The 20,459-nt window shown below is 43.1% G+C and overlaps 2 protein-coding genes across 2 annotated transcripts; both read left to right on the forward strand.

Annotated features, from left to right (window-relative positions):
• The first annotated feature begins 42 nt into the window (after positions 1-42).
• Positions 43-4,387, forward strand: LOC129839177 (UPF0669 protein C6orf120 homolog). Its single transcript, XM_055906474.1, has 2 exons — positions 43-161; positions 1,035-4,387. The coding sequence occupies exon 2, from the start codon at positions 1,099-1,101 to the stop codon at positions 1,654-1,656; it is 558 nt and encodes a 185-aa protein (XP_055762449.1). The 5' UTR covers positions 43-161; positions 1,035-1,098; the 3' UTR covers positions 1,657-4,387.
• Positions 4,388-4,487: 100 nt separating this feature from the next.
• Positions 4,488-19,980, forward strand: LOC129839174 (WAS/WASL-interacting protein family member 2-like). The gene is made up of 8 exons (XM_055906472.1): positions 4,488-5,235; positions 6,845-6,978; positions 7,438-7,570; positions 9,430-9,546; positions 11,208-11,978; positions 16,314-16,550; positions 17,178-17,288; positions 17,656-19,980. Exons 2-8 carry the CDS (start codon positions 6,916-6,918, stop codon positions 17,697-17,699), a joined length of 1,476 nt encoding a protein of 491 aa, XP_055762447.1. The 5' UTR covers positions 4,488-5,235; positions 6,845-6,915; the 3' UTR covers positions 17,700-19,980.
• Positions 19,981-20,459: the final 479 nt, after the last annotated feature.

The raw sequence follows: 20,459 nt of genomic DNA on the forward strand, positions 1-20,459 counted from the left end.
TTCAGTTATGAATGTGCTACTTTCCCTGTACTGTAGGCGGCGCCAGTGGATAAGTGTGAGAGACCCCGGAAAACGGAAGAAGTGAACTTGACACTGACTGGTTCGTTCTTTACTGGCAAAACAATAACCATTACTAAATTTGTGCTCGGAGCAATGTACAGGTGAGTAGTTCATGTTCCACAAACCTGCTAAATGTTGTGATAACAGTAATTGTTGCTTCTCGTAACGTTAGCCCTGGAAAGTTATTTGTGCTAGACTACTAACATTAGCTAGCTATGTAAGGTTAATTTAGCGTAGCCAGTTAGCAAGCTAGCATGAACGCTGGCAGCAGTAGCTTGCTTCTTGCAAGGCTGATGAAATGTAGCTATGTTCGTATCAATCAAAATCTATTTGCATATGTGGTGTTAAATATATGTATTTTGCATATAGTTAACGAGCCACCAGTACAATACTCGACGTTTCGCTATCTAGCTAAAGTGTCCACATCATGGCCACGCGCTGTCAAACAATTGCTTTAGGACTATATTCTGCGTTAGCGCATAAATGAGTCTAGCTTTATAAACTATTTTTTTAATGGGATTAGCCAGCCTGTGGCTGCTCTAATAACTAATTCACAGGCCAGCGATTTAGACGTACATGTGCAAGTGAGCGGTTAGCCAACAGTCAATGCAAGGCAGACAGACAGGGTGGGCGTAACGTCTTTACAGATGGGCTACTCAAGAAGTAACTGCTAAACATGTGTAGTATATTACAAGGTTGCAGAGGTCACACAATGCTAATCTTTAGAAGAAGCTAGCTTGCTACTGTATTTATAGAGCAGAGATAGTGCTTGTACTGGCTTGTACTGGCTTGTAGCCAGTACAGTGATCTACAGGCAGGAGGTGTCAGTTTCTAAACATCCCTTAAAAGTCAACTGGCAGTCTGACACTGTCCTGGCTGTAGACCATATTGCCACCCTGAGGATTTGCCCAGTACAAGCTTTATCAGGCTTATACTGTACTGTAGGTAATGCATTTGTTTGTGTTGCCCTTCAGGTTATCAACAGATGGTAGAAGGTGGGTGTTGTCCAGTCGGTGACTCTGACCATCCATCTCCATTATGGCGCTGTGCAGCAATGTGCTGGCTGTGGCATTCCTCCTGTCTCAGGCTGGGGGGTTCCTGCACTCTTTGGAAGAGGATGCCCTTCCTAAGGAGTGGGTGCTGCTCCACGTGGTGCAGGGCCACATCGGGGCGGGCAACTACAGCTACCTGCGGCTCAACCACGATGGCAAGATCATCCTGCACATGCGCAGCCTCAAGGGTGATGCAGACCTGTACGTCTCGGATAAAACTCTGCGGCCCAGCTTCGACACCTACAAGCTGCAGTCGGTCACCTGCGGCCAGGACGTGGTCGTAGTGCCTGGAGACTTTGTGAGGCCCGTGGGGATTGGCATTTATGGCCATCCGTCGCACCAGGAGAGCGAGTTTGAGATGAAGGTGTTTTACGATCAGACTTCTCTCCAGGACCCGTTCGATAAAAGGTCGTACCCCTCGGAGGAGGACCGGGGGAAGCAGAGATACTCACCAGCTCCAGAGGATGACTTCCAGGAAGAGGAGTCCATCTTCTGGACTATTTTAATTGGGATTCTGAAGATTATACTTGAAATTTTGTTCTAATAAATGTGTGCTGCTGCTCTCTGCCATGTGCATTTAGAATGAGTACACTTGTGGTGTAGTGGAGCTGAGCGCATGATGTTAACCTATCTGAGCCCGATTTCCCCAAAACATTTTAAGGCTAAGTTCATCTTAGACCCATAGGATGCTTTTGGGAAACCTGGCATTGGTGATCTGAACATTGGACTGAAATTAACCTGAGGGGAAGAAGCGGAAAATCAAAGGGAATATATATATATTTTTTTCGTAATTCAATTGAGTGATTATCTTTTGATTAATGACAAAGGCAATGCCTCTATGTTGCTTGTCAATCAACCTCTTGGCTGAGGCTTACCTCTGTGAAAAAATTATTGAATCAAACCACTAGTATTTGCATATCTATATCAATTATGCCATCTGATTAAATGACTGGGTTATGGTGAATGACCACTGCTCTCCAAGCAAATACCATGGCCTAACAAACAATGGAAGTTTATCTGATTGGTAGTGCCTCGCTGGACGGACTGATAGCATTTCTTCATGGAAGTGTGCAATGAGCCTGTTCACTTGGAGTCATGTAGAGTTTAGCCAACCTGGGCCCGGTTTCCTGATAGCAAAGAGACTTAGGCTTACAAGTGTTTAAAAAATATATCTTTCCTACAACGGCCTAAGATGTAACATACATTTCAGTGATAATGCCAGTGAAGCTGGTGTTTGGAGGATATATTGGCACGGATGTCTCTGGCTGGCAAACAGTGCCAATATATCCTCCAAACACTGGCTTTGAGGACATTATCACTAATACAATGGGTTACCAACAAACAAATAATGATTGACATTTTCATATACATATTGAATTTATTCATGTAACGGATGTGAAATGGCTAGCTAGTTAGCGGTGGTGCTCGCTAATAGTCTTTCAATCGGTGATGTCACTTGCTCTGAGACCTTGAAGTAGTGGTTCCCCTTGCTCTGCAAGGGCCGGGGCTTTTGTGGAGCGATGGGTAACGATGCTTCGTGGGTTACTGTTGTTGGATGGACGTAAAGTTAAACTGTTACATTCATACCATTTCATTCTTCCACGAGATCAATTCTATTGGTCATTAATTCTATCGGTTGCCAGAGACGTGACCTAGTCCTTCACTCTTTTTGTTCTGTATCTATGGACATAACCCAGTTCTGGCTGGCAACTTTCTTATCTCTCTCTTGCTAGCTAGCCAACTACGGCTAATTTAGTCACGTCAAACAGTGCAGCCAGAATAACAGCAAAGTCGCTGCATTTGCGTTTGTTTAAGCTGTTTTCCAGAGACATTTCTTGTCAGGACACTGTTCAGACGAATTAGCCAACAACACAGCTAACACAATCCCTTCAAACTGTAGCTGGAAAGACTGCAAACTAGCTGCGTTTCGTTTGACCTATTTTCTATTGACATTTCTTTGTGTATATCCATAAAAATTATGCCATTTGATTCATGATTTCGACTGGCTGAGTAAAGCTGTCTGCCTATCTCGTCCCAACTCCCGAACCGTTCATTATTTTGGGACAGCTAGAGATTGAATTTCAAGTTTGAAACAATGTTGCAAATGTCAGAGACAGCAAGATTTATACAAATCTCCGCTTTTGAAAATCAAATGCTTTTCGAAAATAAATGGCATTTCAACGCCATAGCTTTAGCCGGTGGTCATTTTTGGAATAGACACTGGCTGGAATGCGGTGTTAACCAATCAGCATCCAGGATTAGACCCACCCGTTGTATAATTCCCAAAACACTAGGCAGAGAGAACGTTCGCCAAGTGCGTCGTTGAGGCATGTGTCGATACTGACAGGATCGGAATAATGGCAACGCTGCTCTCTGATCAGCTTTCCGTTCAAATCTTACTTTAACGTTCTAATTATTCCACGATACTGACGATGGATCAGCTCATAGAAAGATCACATGGCTAAAATATTAGGCAAATCAAGATTTGGCACATAATGAAATGACAAATTACAGACGGTATCATACAAGTAGCAAAATATAACTCAATTTCTTGAACATTACATGTATTTCAATATGATTGAAATAGGCCTATAGCTTACTTACTCTATGCTATATTTTAATGCAGTCATCTCTGTTTTAATTTGAAGCATGTTTTTATACGTCGCTTGTTTGTATCAATTGCAAAGATGTTGGAATCTTTGTATTTGTAGTCAACTCCTTACTGAAGTTATCAGCAGTCACAGAGGCGAATAAACCATGTGATTTTATATTTAGCGGAGATCTGTGTATCAAGTGATGCGGGAGGGCAAAAAGCATCTAATTTATTAGCTGTGCTACGAGTGGTCTAAGCCAGGCGTTCGATTTCGAGCGTTTAAATCCAACGAGGGTTTTGGGAAACAGCTCAAACGATGCGCCTACAAAGGTTCTAACGATGAACTTTGCCTTAAGATGCTTTTGTGAAACCGGGCCCTGTTCAATAGGTTTCCAAATGGGAACAAATTACTTGAAATGGAGGCGGCAGGCACTAGCTGAAACTTGCGTTTCCATTTGAAAACGTTTGCTCCCATGTGTGCCTAATGAACAAGACCCAGGTCTAAATTGGTGTCCTGGGTCTGAATTATGCAACAACTAAATATCAGTACACCAGTGAGCAGAGATGTTCAACAGTGCCTTTTGATCTGTCATGTCTTGGGTGAATGGCAATGCAACATCTCATGCAAATTGAGTCATTTTATAAGATTTTCAAATAAAGATGTGATTATCTTTGCAAAATACCTAGTGTCAGATTGTCTATGTCTGGGATATCCACAATATTTTTGTCAAATTCATTCAGATTCACTAAGTGCAATGATTTCATCCGTTTGTTCACTTGACTGTACAAGTATCAGACTCATTGAAATGCATATATATGTGTTCATGCATGCATTCATGTAAAATATAAAAAATATTGCTCTTACAAGCAATGAATGCATGCATGAACACATCTGACATGAGACAAAAGCAAGAAGAAGACCCTGCTCCACACACTCGATGGTGTTCTCACAGAGTTTCTAAACTAATTATAGCTCATTTCTCGCGAGTATTCTACAGGTTTCATTCCATTTGAGGTCGCTGTTTTCCCAGTTGATAAACTCGTCGGCGGTGATCCTGTTACCTGCTTGCCTCCATTTTGTGTTGGACGGCCCAGTTCCGGGTTTCCGAGAAGCGACAGAAAGAGTTGTGAAGCGAGAGTCTCGCTTTGCTTGCTGGTCAAGAGGAGAGCAGAATAAAAAGTATATGAAAATAGGATATAAACTGGAGTTACGCGTACCTCGAATTAGCTTTTGCACCGAAATATAACTTGTTTACAGCCATAGTTAAGACGCCATCAAAATTTCACTTGACAGCTGTCGCGAGTAAACAGTAACTTAGTTTTAGCAAGCTAACTTTGGGAATTGGATTTAGTTGATTTCACTAGCAAGCTAATTTCGCTGCTAGTGTCCCCCAGTTTTTAATAAATTTTATTCGCAAGTAACCAAGAGGTGCCTACTGCCTGGGATTGTGTTAACTAGCAAACTTGCCACAACTGCAGTTTCCATTCATGTTGTTATTGAAGACGAGACTCACAATCCTTCGAGACAGGGTAAGTCACTGCCAATCCACCCAGCTAGTTAGATCAACATGTTATCCAGATAATAACTAGTTGACTCACTTGATATAGATTTTTACCTAGATTGCTACATTAATTCAAACAATGTCCAGTTAGGTAGTTCAACTTTTAGGCCAACGGGAAGGAATTTCATTAAAAAATATATATAACTTACATGTTTTTGGGCTCGCTCACCTGGCACCTATTGTAGATTGACAGAGCGTGCGTAGACATTGGCTAGCTACCCGAGACCATTTCTGATTTGGAATGTTCCCTTATCAAATCTGTGTTTACATTTCAGTAACAAACTCAGTCAAATTGTCTGCATATCAGAAAGTGAAATTCAAGTGACACTTCTGACTCAGGCCTGCTCGTTTTAGGGTTGCTAGTTTGTGTTTTATATGACGTTAGGCCCAAAATAGTTACTGACATTTGCACTTTTGTTTTACCTCCTAGTTTATTTCCCCGTCCACAAAACCATAAAACTAACTCAATTGGTCACATATTAGGTTAGAGAAGGAGCTGTACACCTCCCCTACCTTGTAAGAATGTCATAATCCTTTGAGGTTTTAACATTGTAGTCCATTGGCAATTCTCCAAGTAGGCGCATGTACAGGTGGTAACTGCCAAAATAATGAAAACACTACACTAAATCAGGAATGAAATGTATATTGAAAGCAAGTGCTTCCATACAGGTGTGGTTCCTGAGTTAAGCAATTAACATCCCATCATGTTTAGGGTCATGTACAAAAATGCCGGGAAGGCCATTATTTTGTCTACCATGGCTATGCCCCCATAGGATGACAATGTCCAGTGTGGAAGCACGAGTGGTCACTGAATGGTGTGATGAGCATGAAAATTATGTTAACCATATGCTATGCCTGCCTCAGTCACCAGATCTCAACACGATTTAACATTAATGGGAGATTCTAGAGACATTTTGATTGACATAAATGGTTGGTGCCGGTAGTGCAAAAACAATAACATCAAATTTTGTCAATGGATGAAATATGAAGGGGCGGGCTGTGCTGTCCACTCTCGGTTTCTCTCACTTGAGGTAGCAACTTACAATGGCTACTGCGTTTCCGTTCCTTATCGCCTCACTGTCAAGCTCACCCGATGACATTCCATTTGTTTTCCTCTTCTGTGAAAACCTGTTCAAACACTCTTAACAGGTAGCTTGTGGAATGGAGTTTAGGGGCGAGTGAAGGAGGGTGGGGTTTGCTGCCTAGCTGAACGTGCTGTATGTCTGTATGTCTGTATCCACAATGAGCCAACCAACTGGTTTGGGGAGCTCTACTGAGCTGAATCATTCTAGAGTGAGTATATGCATGTAGAATTAGAGAATAGTTGGTTTTTAGTGTGGTCCACGCCACCATTGTAGTCAACAACTACAAATAGAGGTGAATTGTAATGGTCTTTGAACAGATGTTCCAATGAAATCTTGACTCACCTGAGTTCAATACAGTCCACCAATGTCAAACATGACACTACAAGGATGTACAATTTTACTCTGACCCCAGTTTAGTTCAGGAGTGTATATTTTTGACCTTGTAGTGTGTATTTGACTGAGCCCGAGTCTCTCCTCTGTCTTGTTTCACAGCAGTTTGAGAGTGTACCCAGAGCTGAGACGGTGAACAAACCTCCACACCAAGGTGCCCACAGAGGGACAGGATGCCCGTTCCTCCCCCTCCCCCTCCTCCTCCAGGACCCCCTCCTCCCCCCACCTTCAACCAGGTCAGTCCAGCTCCTAAACCGATGTTCAAAACATGACAAAACTCACAAGTCCTCTGAAGGGTTTCTAGAGATTCATAACTACATGATAAATTAACTGAAGTCACTCATTATTTGCTGTTGTATTGTTAAGGATGATACAACACCTGCTGGTGTTAGATACTATGCCAAATATATTATTATGCCCACATTTCCCATAGTATGATTTCTAGGGTTGCTATGCCATGTTTTATAAAGGATGCAGTTTTTACCTTTTTTAAACAAATCCAAACACAAACCCAAAAATGTCTAAGCTGGCCAAACACACACCCACGCAGGCACCATGTGGATTACTATCAGCTTGCACCATAATGCTGCATTGCCATCTATTGTATCTGTTGCTATAACGATGGTACCTTATGCAGTTCATGTTATTATCTTTGGCATGGTCAACATGGTGGTTTGCTCATATCCTCTCCTCAGGCGAAGACTACAGCACCTAAGTTGAATCGGGATGAGGCGAAGGGGAGAGGAGCGTTGCTCTCTGATATCTCCAAAGGAGCCAGGCTGAAGAAGGTTGGAGTGGTCAATGACAGAAGTGCACCTGTTATAGAGAGTAAGTAGCATAGAAACTATAGGTTTCCTATCTCCTAACTTTTGCACTCTCCTCATTTCCTGCTCACACACACACACACACACACACACACACACACACACACACACACACACACACACACACACACACACACACACACACACACACACACACACACACACACACACACACACACACACAGACTATACATGTATGTTTATGCATACATACAGTACCAGTAAAAAGTTTGGACAGACCTACTCACTCCAGGTTTTTTTTTTTTTTTACTATATTCTACATTGTATAATAATAGTGAAGACATCAAAACTATGAAATAACACATATGGAATATTGTAGTGACCAGAAAAGTGTTAAACAAATGAAAATATATTTTGGATTATTCAAAGTAGTCACTGTTTGCCTTGACTGCTTTGCACACTCTTGGCATTCTCTCAACCAGCTTTATGAGGTAGTCACCTGGAATGCATTTCAATTAACAGGTGTGCCTTGGCAAAAGTTAAGTTGTGGAATTTCTTTCCTTAATGTTTTTGTGCCAATCAGTTGTGTTGTGACAAGATAGGGATGGTATACAGAAGATAGCCCTATTTGGTAAAAGACCAAGTCCATATTATGGAAAAAACAGCTAAAATTAGCAAAGAGAGATGACAGTCCATCATTAATTTAAGACATGAAGGTCAGTCAATCTGGAAAATGTCAAGAACTTTGAAAGTTTATTCAAGTGCAGTCGCAAAAACCATCAAGTGCTATGATGAAACTGGCTCTCATGAGGACCGCCACAGGAAAGGAAGACCCAGAGTTACCTCTGCTGCAGAGGATAAGTTCATTAGAGTTACCAGCCTCAGAAATTGCAGCCCAAATAAATGCTTTAGAGTTCAAGTAACAGACACATCTCAACATCAACTGTTCAGAGGAGACTGTGTGAATCAGGCCTTCATGGTCGAATTGCTGCAAAGAAACCACTACTAAAGGACACCAATAAGAAGAAGAGACTTGCTCGGGCCAAGAAACACGAGCAATGGACATTAGGCCGGTGGAAATGTTTCCTTTGGTCTGAGTCCAAATTTGAGATTTTTAGTTCCAACTGCCGTGTCTTTCTGAGATACATAGTAGGTGAACAGATGATCTCCGTATGTGTGGTTCTCACAATGAAGCATGGAGGAGGAGTGCGGGTGCTTTGCTGGTGACACTGTAAGTGATTTATTTACAATTCAATGCACACTTAACCAGCATGGCTACCACAGCATTCTTCAGCGATAAGCCATCCCATCTGGTTTGCTCTTAGTGGGACTATAATTTGTTTTACAAGAGGACAATGACCCAACACACCTCCAGACTGTGTAAGGGCTATTTGACCAAGAAGGAGAGTGATGGAGTGCTACATCAGATGACCTGGCCTCCACAATCCACCTGACCTCAACCCAATTGAAATGGTTTGGGATGAGTTGGACCGCAGAGTGAAGGAAAAGCTGCCATCAAGTGCTCCGCATATGTGGGAACTCATTCAAGACTGTTAGAAAAGCATTCCAGGTGAAGCTGGTTGAGAGAATGCCAAGAGTGTGCAAAGCTGTCAAGGCAAAGGCTGGCTACTTTGAAGAATCTCAAATATAAAATACTTTATTTTTTATCAAACACTTTTTTGGTTACGACATGATTTCATAGTTTTGATGTCTTCACTATTATTCTACAATGTAGAAAATACAAAAAATAAAGAAAAACACTTGAATGAGTAGGTGTCCAAACTTTTTTGACTGGTACTATACATGCACAATTCTTTGCCACAAATGGCTTTCAACAATGTCAATGCCGGCATTATCAGCACAACAGTATAACAAGGACATTTGTACCTCTGCTTTCCCCAGAACCAAAGGAAAGTGGTGGTGGTGGTGGTAGAGGAGGTGGAGGAGGGAGCAGTGGTGGGTCAGGGGGAGGCCTTTTCGCTGGGGGCATGCCAAAACTACGATCAGTTGGAGCTGGAGGTAAGCAGAATTCACTACATATGATTACAATGTAAATGGGGCCCTGTAAACTCAGCTTTATTTTTTTGCCTGGTTCTGTTTAGTTTTTAAATGTGTTTCTCTAGGCCTCCCGAGTGGCACAGTGGTCTAAGGCACTGCATCGCAGTTGTTAGCTGTGCCACTAGAGATCCTGGTTTGAGTCCAGGCTCTGTCGCAGCCGGCCGTGACCGGGAGACCCATGGAGCGGCAAACAATTGGGCCAGCGTCGTCTGGGTTAGGGGAGGGTTTGGCCGGCAGGGATATCCTTGTCTCATCGCGCACTAGCGACTCCTGTGGCGAGCCGGCCGCAGTGCACGCTGACACGGTTGCCAGGTGTACGGTGTTTCCGCCGACACATTGGTGCGGCTGGCTTCCGGGTTGGATGGGCATTGTGTCAAGAAGCAGTGCGGCTTGGTTGGGTTGTGTTTCGATGGACGCATGGCTCTCGACCTTCGCCTCTCCCGAGTCTCATCGCTGCAACTCCCGTACGGACAAGACTGTAACTACTACCAATTGGATACCACGAAATTGGGGAGAAAATGTCCAGCTTGCTACAATTCTAATAGTCAAATTTCAAATAAATGTTTATTTGTCACATGCGCGGAATACAACAGGTCTAGTAGACCTTATCGTGAAATGCTTACATACCAACAATTTAGTTCAATAAATAGTTAAGAAAATATTTACTAAATTATCGCCTAATTTCAAGCAAGTATAGTGTAGAGAATCATTGTACCATCTAAACTGCCGTGAAATCTTTTCCATAACCAAAAATATGGTGTTTGAAGCTGGTGTAAAAGACTCAAAAAACTAAACTTAAGCACAGGAAGCTTAGAAATAGCACACATAGAACAGATCTACCACTTCATAGACTTGCTTTTAATGAGAATGACATATCTATAACTCACATTTCTATGTGAATTTGGTCAGGTCGTCCCCAAAAAGTTACATATTGCAGCTTTTATAGAAAAACAACCAAATTGAATGTTCTAAGTCCACAGCAATGCTTATTTAGATTTTTTTGTGTAGTTTAATGCAAGTTCGCACCAGCAAGAGACTGTTTGGTTAGCGGGCTTTCTGTGCGCTCGTAATTTTTGCAAAACAAAGTTTGCAAAACAAATGGCCACTGGATTGATGCAAATAATCATGATATCATTCTGCCAGATAGGCTACTTTGTAGTTATGCCTAACATTTAATTGGGATCTCTACCAGAAGAATGTTATCATTAGCATCATCGCTAACGACTACACAAAGTGTAGACATAAGCGCACACACACAAACACAGACGGGCATTTCCGTGTCATTTCAGAAAGTTGCATGAAAATACGAATCACTGATGCATTTTTTGTTCAGGTCTTATGATTAACTTGGGCAAATTAATGACTAAGTTCAATACATTTAGTTTTTTTCCTGCTAAGTTCAATACATTTTTGAATAATTTGTCTGGATTCCGTTGTTCCGTCCGTGTTCTCTACAGCATGGATTTTATAGGGCCCTATATAAATATGCTACTATAAATATACTGCAGAAACAGACTGGCATCCAGGATACTGGATGTTCTACATTTGCCATGAAGCTTGATGTGAATGGGTGTATTTATGCATAGTGTTCTAAAATGTGTGTTTCTATGCCTTCCTTCCAGACGCCTCAGTGGGCAGATCCGCCCTGCGTCCCCCAGGCTCCAGACCTGCAGCCCCCCGGTCCACCCCAGGCCGCTCTACCTCCCCAGGAGACAAACCCTCCCCAAGAGACAAACCCTCCCCCCCGGAGCCCCAGCGCTCCCACCGCCCATCTCTCCCCGACATCTCCCGCCCCCCAACCAGTGCCAGCTCCTCCCACTCCTCCACTGGGGGCATGAAGCACAGCACTTCAGGCTCAGCCCCTCCCCCTCCTTCAAGCATGAAACACGCCCCACCCGCTCCACCTTCTTCGACAGGGGGCATGAAGCCTAGCACATCCGCCCCAGCTCCTCCCCCGCCGTTTAACCGAGGTGGTTACCGCAGCAATGTCCCGTCAACCCCGCAACAAAAGGCCCCAGTAGGCCCCAGCAACAGCCGGGAGAAGCCCCTCCCCCCGCCGCCGCAAAGAGGCCCGGCTCCACCCAGCTCTGGCCCCCCTCCTTCATCGAGACCGCCTCCTTCCTCCACGCGGCCGCCCACTGGGGGGTCCTCGGCGCCGCCCCCGCCTTACAGGCACCCCTCTGCGGGCACCTCCAACGGCCCCACGGGGCACCATGGTGGAGATGGGGCTCCGAAACTTCCCCATAGGCACAACTCACTGCACAAGAAGAACTCAGGCGGCAGCTACGGCGGACGCAATCACGCACCTCCTCCACCCCCCTCGCCATCTGCAGGACCTCCAGTGGGTGGCAGACCACCCCCACCCGCCAGGGAGCCCCCCAGCAAGAGATCAGGTACTAGAACACAGCTCAATGTTTATATTGGGGAGCCATTAGTCTTATCAAGGGACTACCGTCACAAAGGGTAATGACCTTTTCCAAATCAATCCTTTCTTCCACACACAATTTCATGGTCTGAAAGGAAAGGATGGGTAGTAGCCAAAGTCTTAGACATCTCAACATTTTATATGTCCCATTATGGTGTCAGAGCATGGGCAGCGCCATTGAGTCGATTTTCTTCGACTACTTCTATGAGTTGGCAAACAAACTGAAAGCGGGCATACTGCTACCTGTAGCGTGTTGTTGGAACAGGTATGAGGCCAAGGTTGCCGATTTACTGCCACCTGCCGTTATGGAACGTTTGCTCACAAGTTTGCAGTGCATTCGGAAAGTATTCAGACCCCTTGACTTTATCCACATTTTGTTACGTTACAGTCTTACTCTAAAATGGATTTAATTGTTTTTTCCCCTTATCAATCTACACACAACATCCCATAATGACAAAGCAAATTTACATAAGTATTCAGACCTTTTACTCAGTACTTTGTTGAAGCACTTTTGACAGTGATTACAGCCCCAGGTCTTCTTCAGAATGATGCACCTGTATTTGGGGAGTTTCTCCCATTCTTCTCTGCAGATCCTCTCAAGCTAATTTCAGGTCTCCAGAGATGTTTGATCGGGATCAAGTCCGGCCTATGGCTGGGCCACCACTAAAGGACATTAAAAGACTTGTTCCGAAGCCACTCCTGCATTGTCTTGGCTGTGTGCTTAGGGTAGTTGTCCTGTCTGAGGTACTGAGCGCTCTAGAGCAGGTTTTCATCAAGGATCTCTGTACTTTGCTCCGTTCATCTTTCCCTCTATCCTGACTAGTCTCCCAGTCCCTGCCGCAGAAAACATCCCCACAGCATGATGTTGCCACCACCATGCTTCATCGTAGGGATGGTGCCAGGTTTCCTCCAGACGTGACGCTTGGCATTCAGTCCAAAGAGTTCAATAATGGTTTAATCTGACCATAGAATCTTGGTTCTCATGGTCTAAGGGGCTTTAGGTACCTTCTGGCAAACTCCAAGCAGGCTGTCATGTGCCTTTTACTGAGGAGTGACCAGTCTAGCCACTCTACTATAAAGGCGTGATTGGTAGAGTGCTGCAGAGATGGTTGTCCTTCTGGAAGGTTCTCCCAGCTCCACAGAGGAGCTCTATCAGAGTGATCGTTGGGTTCTTGGTCACTTCCCTGACCAAGCTCCTTCTCCCCCAATTCCTCAGTTTGGCCAGTCAGCCAGCTCTAGGAAGAATATTGGTGGATCCAAACTTCTTACATTTAAGAATGATGGAGGCCACTGTGTTCTTTGGGACCTTCAATACTGCGTTTTTTTTTTTGGTACCCTTCCCCAGATCTGTGCCCCAACACAATCCTGTCTCTGAGTTCTACGGACAATTCCTTCAACTGTGGGACCTTATATAGACAGGTGTGTGTGCCTTTCCAAATCATGTCCAATCAATTGAATTTACCACAGGTGGACTCCAATCAAGTTGTAGAAACACTCAACGAATCAATTTTAGAATAAGGCTGTAATGTAACAGTGGAAAAAGTTAAGGGGTCTGAATACTTTCCGAATGCACTGTAAATTATTGGCTGATCCCTCCTGATGACCCGGATGGAATCATGTGATCCTTACTTAACCATAGGAAGTCCCACCCAGTTGAAAGTCCTCAATGGCACGGCCCATGCTAAATTCGGCTTTTGGGCACTAAAGTCCTCTATCTCTGATAATTAGGTCTGACCCCATTTAGTCGATTGTTTGGTCTATACGCTGATGGTCGACTAAGATATTGTATTTAGTCGAGCAGTGGCAAATGTATAATGAAAAAAATCTGGTCTGATTCATGCCTGTCTGAGTGGACTAATCCAGAGGCCATGGGGATGGCACACCAGTAGTACATTTACAGTTAATTACCATCATTTCTAATCTACAATGTTTGTTTGGTTATGGTAATTTCTGTTAATGCAGTCATTAAATGATTATTACAGTCTTACTGTTGTCATTGTAGGAGTGGGCACGTTGTTTGCAGAGCGCACAACCTAGGCTACACTTGTGAGAAGTTTTGGTTTATATCATTCGATTTACGAGTTGACAATGTGTTCATTGTCTTTTGTTTGGAGTGCTATTGTCAGTCTTGAGTAAGTACACGCTTCTCAAAGTATATTTTTCTTCGCCTCAAACATGAAGTAAACAAAGTATGTTTTTACATAGTTCCTCAGTGTAGACTATTTGAACAATCTTTCCAGCTCTCTCACTTTCGATTATTCTACCACTCAGCATGAAAGGGGGAAAAAAAGTCATGTTCTGATCCGGTGGAAACGTCATAAAATAGGCCTAACGATTACTTATTATCCCTTGCGCAAATAGCCTACAGCTGTGTCTGTTTGTCTGGGGCTCACTGGTGTGGGAAACTGAGGGCCCAGAATATTTTATACACTGTTGCAAGTTTGCTAGTTAATGGAAAAGGTTGCCGACCCGCTGGTGTAGCCTATTACCGGCAGCAGCGGGCAGAGGAGGGTCAGGAGTAGGTTTTTGTTCTTCTGGTTAGGCTATATTGATCTCTGGCTCCCTCCCGCTTCAGCAATTTGTGTTTTTTAATTAAAGCATCAGACAAGCTCAGTAGCCTACATAGTTAATATTGAAAAATACACCTTTCAAAATTTCACCCAATCGATTGGTCGAAAGAACAGATGACTCTCGGTCAACCAAGATATTTTTTTGGGAGGGGGGACAGCTCTAATGGTAATTGCAATATAACAATTGCTCCACCTTTTCAGACCTACATGAAGTAGGACCTAGGGGTTGATTTGGAATTTAGCATTTTGAATGCGCAGCCTCAAATTGTCATTAGATGGCTGAGCCCTCCTGGTTTCTCTGCCTTCCACAAGCCTTCTCTGGAATATTCTGGCATTCTTTGCGCTCTTGTTCTCTCTCTCTTTGCCAGCCTACAGTATCTAGTATTTCTTGCAACACGACCAGTCCTGGTCCCTTGGGCATGGTCTGTTATTTAAGGACATACAGTGCATTTGGAAAGTATTCAGACCCCCTGAAGTTTTCCTCATTTTGTTACGTCACAGCCTTATTCTAAAAATAAATTTAAAAAAAAATGTTTCCCTCATCAATCTAAACACATTACCCCATATTGACAAAGCGAAACAACAGGTTTTTCAATTTTTTTACAAATGTATTAAAAATAAACATAAGTTTGTACCACTCAAGGACAATTTACATAACTATTCAGTCTCTTTGCTGTAAGACTCGAATTTGAGATCAGGTGTATCCTGTTTCCATTGATCATCCTTGAGATGTTTCTACAACTTGAAGTCCATCTGTGGAAAATTCAATTGATTGGACATGATTTGAAAAGGCACACCTGTCCTATATAAGGTCCCATAAGGTCCCACAGCCCACTTGGAGTTTGACAAAAGGCACCTAAAGGACTCTCAGGCTATGAGAAACAAGATTCTATGGTCTGATGAAACCAAGATTGAACTCTTTGGCCCGAATGCGAAGCGTGACGTCTGGAGGAAACCTGGCAACATCCCTACAGTGAAGCATGGTGGTGGCAGCATCATGCTGTGGGGATGTTTTTCAGCTGTAGGGACTGGGAGACTAGTCCGAGATATCCTTGATGAAAACCTGCTCCAGAGCGCTCAGTACCTCAGACTGGGGCAAAGGTTCACCTTCCAACAGGACAACGAACCTAAGCACACAGCCAAGACAACGCAGAAGTGGCTTCGGGATGAGTCTCTGAGTGTCCTTGAGTGGCCCGGACTTTGGACAAACCTGAAAATAGCTGTGCAGCGACGCTCCCCATCCAACCTGACAGAGCTTGAGAGGATCTGCAGAGAGGAATGGGAGTAACTCCCCAAATACAGGTGTAGCGCCATACCAAGAAGTCTCGAGGCTGTAATTCGCTGCCAAAGGTGCTTCAACAAAGTACTGAGTAAAGGGTCTGAATACTTATGTTAATGTGATATTTCATTTTTTATTTTTTTTTGACAAATTTGTAAAAATGTCTAAACCTGTTTTTGCTTTGTTAGGGGGTATTGTGTGTAGATTGTTGAGGGGTGGGGGGACAATTTAATACATTTTAGAATAAGGCTGTAACGTAACAAATGTGGAAAAAGTCAAGGGGTCTGAATACTTTCCGAATGCGCTATACCACTTCAGTTTACTGTAGAGTACAGTACAAACATTTTTCAGAAAGTTACAGGTTGGAAGGGATATGTTTGCTGCTATGTGATTTATTTTAATCAGGCATCATCATGGTCTTACTATTGTGTGTGTTTGTTTGCTACCGATGCAGCCCCTTCTGCACCCAATCCTGGGTCACGAAACGGGGGTGGTGGGCAAGCCCCTCTTCCCCCGCCCCCCTACCGGATCCACAGTACTGTCACTCCCAACACCACCTCCTCGGAGCCACCCCACCACACCCGGGGGCCCAGGCCCCCTCCACCCCCTTCATCTTCCTCCCGCACCGGACCCCCGCCGCCTCCCCCGCCCATCCGCAACGGACACTCCTCTTCCTCCAAGTCCAATATAGGTGAGTCAGGACAGGCTCATATCCTCCGTCTCCCAGTCCTGGTCGTCAGTGTCCACTGTACATTCTGGTTTTCTTGCAAGTCCCGTTTTTGAGCAACTGTCACTGCGTTTGATTAATATGATGTGATTGACGGCTTTTCATCGCTTTTTAGTATCTATCTTGTGTTGAGTATTAGCCTCCACAGACCTGAACACGGTCTACTTTGGAACACTATGGCCATTTGTTAGTTCTCAAACCAACAGACATGTTGGAGACACTAGTAGCCTAGTTGTTGTTGGTAGTAGATTGTCAGGTATTATAGCCCCATATTCAAATGCCAGCTCAGTAATGCAAATGTTCCTCTTGTATTGTGACCAACCCAGAGCATTCATAGAGTTCATAGTCAAATTAAAGTTTCCAGGAGAACTGACCATTGTGCATGGCATTGTTAATGGAAATTATTAGACAAGCTCGAGAAGTCAAAAATACATGACTTCTAATTTGTTTATATGCTGGACCGATGCTAAAATGTTACTGTACTTTATTCATTCTATTACTGTACTAAGGTCTTGGCCTTCATTTTTTGCTAGTTTAGTGTTATCGTGATTTACAATGTTGTGTTGACCTTTTACCTTTCTGAACTCTCAGAGGATTTTGAGTCCAAGTTTGACTTCCACCCAGTGGAGGACTTCCCACCCCCTGAGGAATATAGGAATTTCACCAAGATCTACCCCAGCAAAAGCAATAAACCTGGACCAGGTACAGGCTTAAGCTTAATTCATTCTCCACACCACTGCCTGCATACATACTGTACACAACATCCAATATATGGCCTCTGCACTACTGTGTCACAATGTTGTTACCATATGGAATGTCAGCTGGGATTGAGTTAAAGCGAATATGGGCTCTTTCAAGTCGTCTTTCCGTGATTCCTCGCATTCTGTCGACTTGCCTCCTTTGCAATCATATTGGAGAAGGTCCATGGTCCCTTCCCTTCTTCTCTCATGCGTTTTGAGAATGATGCGAGGAATTGAGAAAAGTTTTATAGAAAATAAAGAGCCAAACGGTTGTTTTTGGAGTTAAGAATTGACCTGATGTAACCTTTTGTTTCCTCTACTTCCTGTAGGCATGATCCGGGGAGTACCTCCAGCGCCACCATTGGCAAGGTGAACTATGGAATTCAGGAGCAAAAGGACTTTAAGTCACTCGGTCTAATCAGAGGACGTTCAGGGGAGTGGCACGACACTTGAAACACACACAGGCCTAAACATAGACACTTTATATGACCAGCCAGAAACAAGTCAACCCCAAACACTATAGAAAGTTCACTAGTCTTGTTCGACGCTACTGTTTTTACAAAACCCTACACTACCAGTCGCTCTCTTTTCCACAAACACTTCAGACACTTCTGTTTCAGCATGATAGAACAAAACCGCTGAGGAACTGACCTGTTTGACTGCTGTGGCCACAAGCCAATCTTTCTGCAAGATGGCGGGGCGTTGCATTGATTATACTTTATAGCAGCAGGACCAACTAAGAATTCTGAATTCCATCTTTTGAAATGTGTGCATAATCCACGATGATGATGATGATTTCCTGCGATATATGAATTCATGTTTTTTTTAAATGTTCTATCGTTAACCGCAGGAACTGTGTCGTCAGTAGGACAAAATCGGAGACACGCCAACGTCGGCAAAAATGTGTTGGGTGTCAATTGGTATCTATAGTACGTGGTGTGTTTTCTATAGTTTTTTTTTTTTAAATGCCGCGCTTCCAGTGCCCTGTGGAGAAGGTGTGGAATAGAATTCTCTCCTACCTTGATGTGCCAATAGTTGGGTGGAGTAGAATGAGGGGCCTCACACTTAGGAAAGCTGTCGTTTGCTTCACGCAGAAATGGCTTAGTTTTTTTGGTATGAAACAGGGACAGGAGAAATTACTTGAATGCTTGTCATGATATGAGAGGGCGAGTCTTGCTGACAGTGCGTGACACGGTGTAAAGACTGTGAGGGGCATTCCCAATTAGATATTTGTTTTGTTCTTCCTCATGGCATTGCTCTGTGGCAGCATAACAGGTTAACCGTGGCGCCTGTGAATGCCATGTTTTTACACTAGAGGAGAACAGAAAGTGCTGCTCTGATCGGTTGCAGTCTAGATTTATCTGAAACGAAAAATAAATGCGTCTTCATTTTGTCAACACTACGAAATGTTTCAGGGATCCACGTTGCCGCTCCTCTTTAATGATCGTTAGCTGCCAAAGCTCCTTTACTTTATTGATCAAGGAAGACGTTTGAGAGTACTGTATGAAATTCTACTTTCACTTTGTTCAATGCTGTTCCTGTTTCTTGCCACAAGGGGGCGATCATGGATAAATTATTACCCTCATTCCTTTCTTTGGACCAAGGGTAGCTTTGCAGGGCTGTCAGTCATTCAACCCTGTCTTTCTGAAGTTCCTTCAAAGAACAAAAAAAATGTAATCTAATTTTTGAAACTAGAATATTTGATTTTACTGAGGTGGCCCTTTTGAATAGACTATCCTGGCCAGAGGGAAACCATAATGCTTGAGTTTTTAATGCATTCCTATGCAAGGAACGATTTTGTTTGTATTCTCACTTCTCGTTGGTAGCAACTAACCAAAAAGGAAACACCTAGGTGCCAGAAGAAGGTGTAGGGTGAAGTTGCTCCTAGGTGCTGCTTTGGGGTCAGTTTTGTATTTTCCCTACTAATGTTTTAAGGTTAGGATTGGGGAAGGGAATCTTATCCTAGATCTGTACCTAGGGGAAACTTCACCTGGATCACCAGGGAACTATTTGGGCAGAATAGGCCCCAGAAATGTCATCATGGTGGATTTATATAATTTTTATGACTTAGGAGCTCCTAAATGTGTGATATCTAAACTGTCATTACATTGTAGCCTTGTGATTTCTGTTATGATTCCACTACAGTGAAAGAGAACTACATGGACCAGCTACATGAGAATAGATTCCTTTCTCTTCTCCATTCCTTTTATGTAGTCCCCAGGCTGGTTGTTGCCTTACACATCTATTGTCATACTTATCGGTACCAGTGCATTTGATAAAAATAAAAGTGAGTCTATTCAAAATGCAAAAAATAATGTATATTTACATAAAGTATGAGAAATATGGTAATCGAAGTTATTGATATATTTTAATGTTTGTAAAAAGCTTGTAATATAGGGAGGAAATTGATTAAAAAGTTTAACAGTCCAGTTGTGGGCTTTGTCTGACAGCCAGAGAGATGGGTCTCTTTGCAGCACTTCTCTGTATGTCTGACTGTGTGTGTAATTTGTGTGATTGATGGATATGTTTAGTCTCACACAGGTGACTCATTGACTATGTGTGATTCTCATGTTCTCACCCTGTTCATTTCACTTGTTAATCAACCATGTTTTATCATTTGAAATAAATATATGCTTTTGGGGGGAAAATGGGTACATGATTGTTTTGGTGTCCATTGTATTTGACTCTTTATCACCATCTCTATCATCCATCTTTTAAGCTTCTTGCAGGTGCAATTTACAGTAATTTATTGTGGAAGTTAAAAATGTTTGAAATAGCTTACACAGAAACATAAAGAACTCAAATTAGTTGTTTTTTCAGTTATACACATGTATGCATCATTTAAAAAAAAAAAATCGATCCGTATGCCAGAGCACATATGCAGAAGTTCTAGTAATTCTCTCAAACTGAAACAAAGTTACTAACACTAGAGAATATTGTGTTAAATGTTACACCAGACAATGCTGAATTTCCCGGGAAATTTCCAGTCCGCCAAAATATATATTATTGAAACTCCCGCCACCATGTACTTGTGTGACGTAGACACTGACGCTACCTGACAATCGAAGATGAACCAATGAGAGCCTGGGAAATAACAAAATGACACAAAAAGGACAAATCAGACCTTAGCTGC

This window comes from Salvelinus fontinalis, chromosome 40 (genome assembly GCF_029448725.1).
Source record: "Salvelinus fontinalis isolate EN_2023a chromosome 40, ASM2944872v1, whole genome shotgun sequence".
NCBI lineage: Eukaryota > Metazoa > Chordata > Actinopteri > Salmoniformes > Salmonidae > Salvelinus > Salvelinus fontinalis.

What these genes read in the sequence shown, in the direction of transcription:
- LOC129839177 (XM_055906474.1), top strand. Translation starts at nt 1,099, where the DNA reads ATGGCGCTGTGCAGCAATGTGCTGGCTGTGGCATTCCTCCTGTCTCAG.
- LOC129839174 (XM_055906472.1), top strand. Translation starts at nt 6,916, where the DNA reads ATGCCCGTTCCTCCCCCTCCCCCTCCTCCTCCAGGACCCCCTCCTCCC. An exon ending in CTCCCCCCACCTTCAACCAG is followed by an intron (nt 6,979 to 7,437) that starts GTCAGTCCAGCT and finishes TCCTCTCCTCAG; the next exon opens with GCGAAGACTACAGCACCTAA. An exon ending in AAGCAATAAACCTGGACCAG is followed by an intron (nt 17,289 to 17,655) that starts GTACAGGCTTAA and finishes TACTTCCTGTAG; the next exon opens with GCATGATCCGGGGAGTACCT.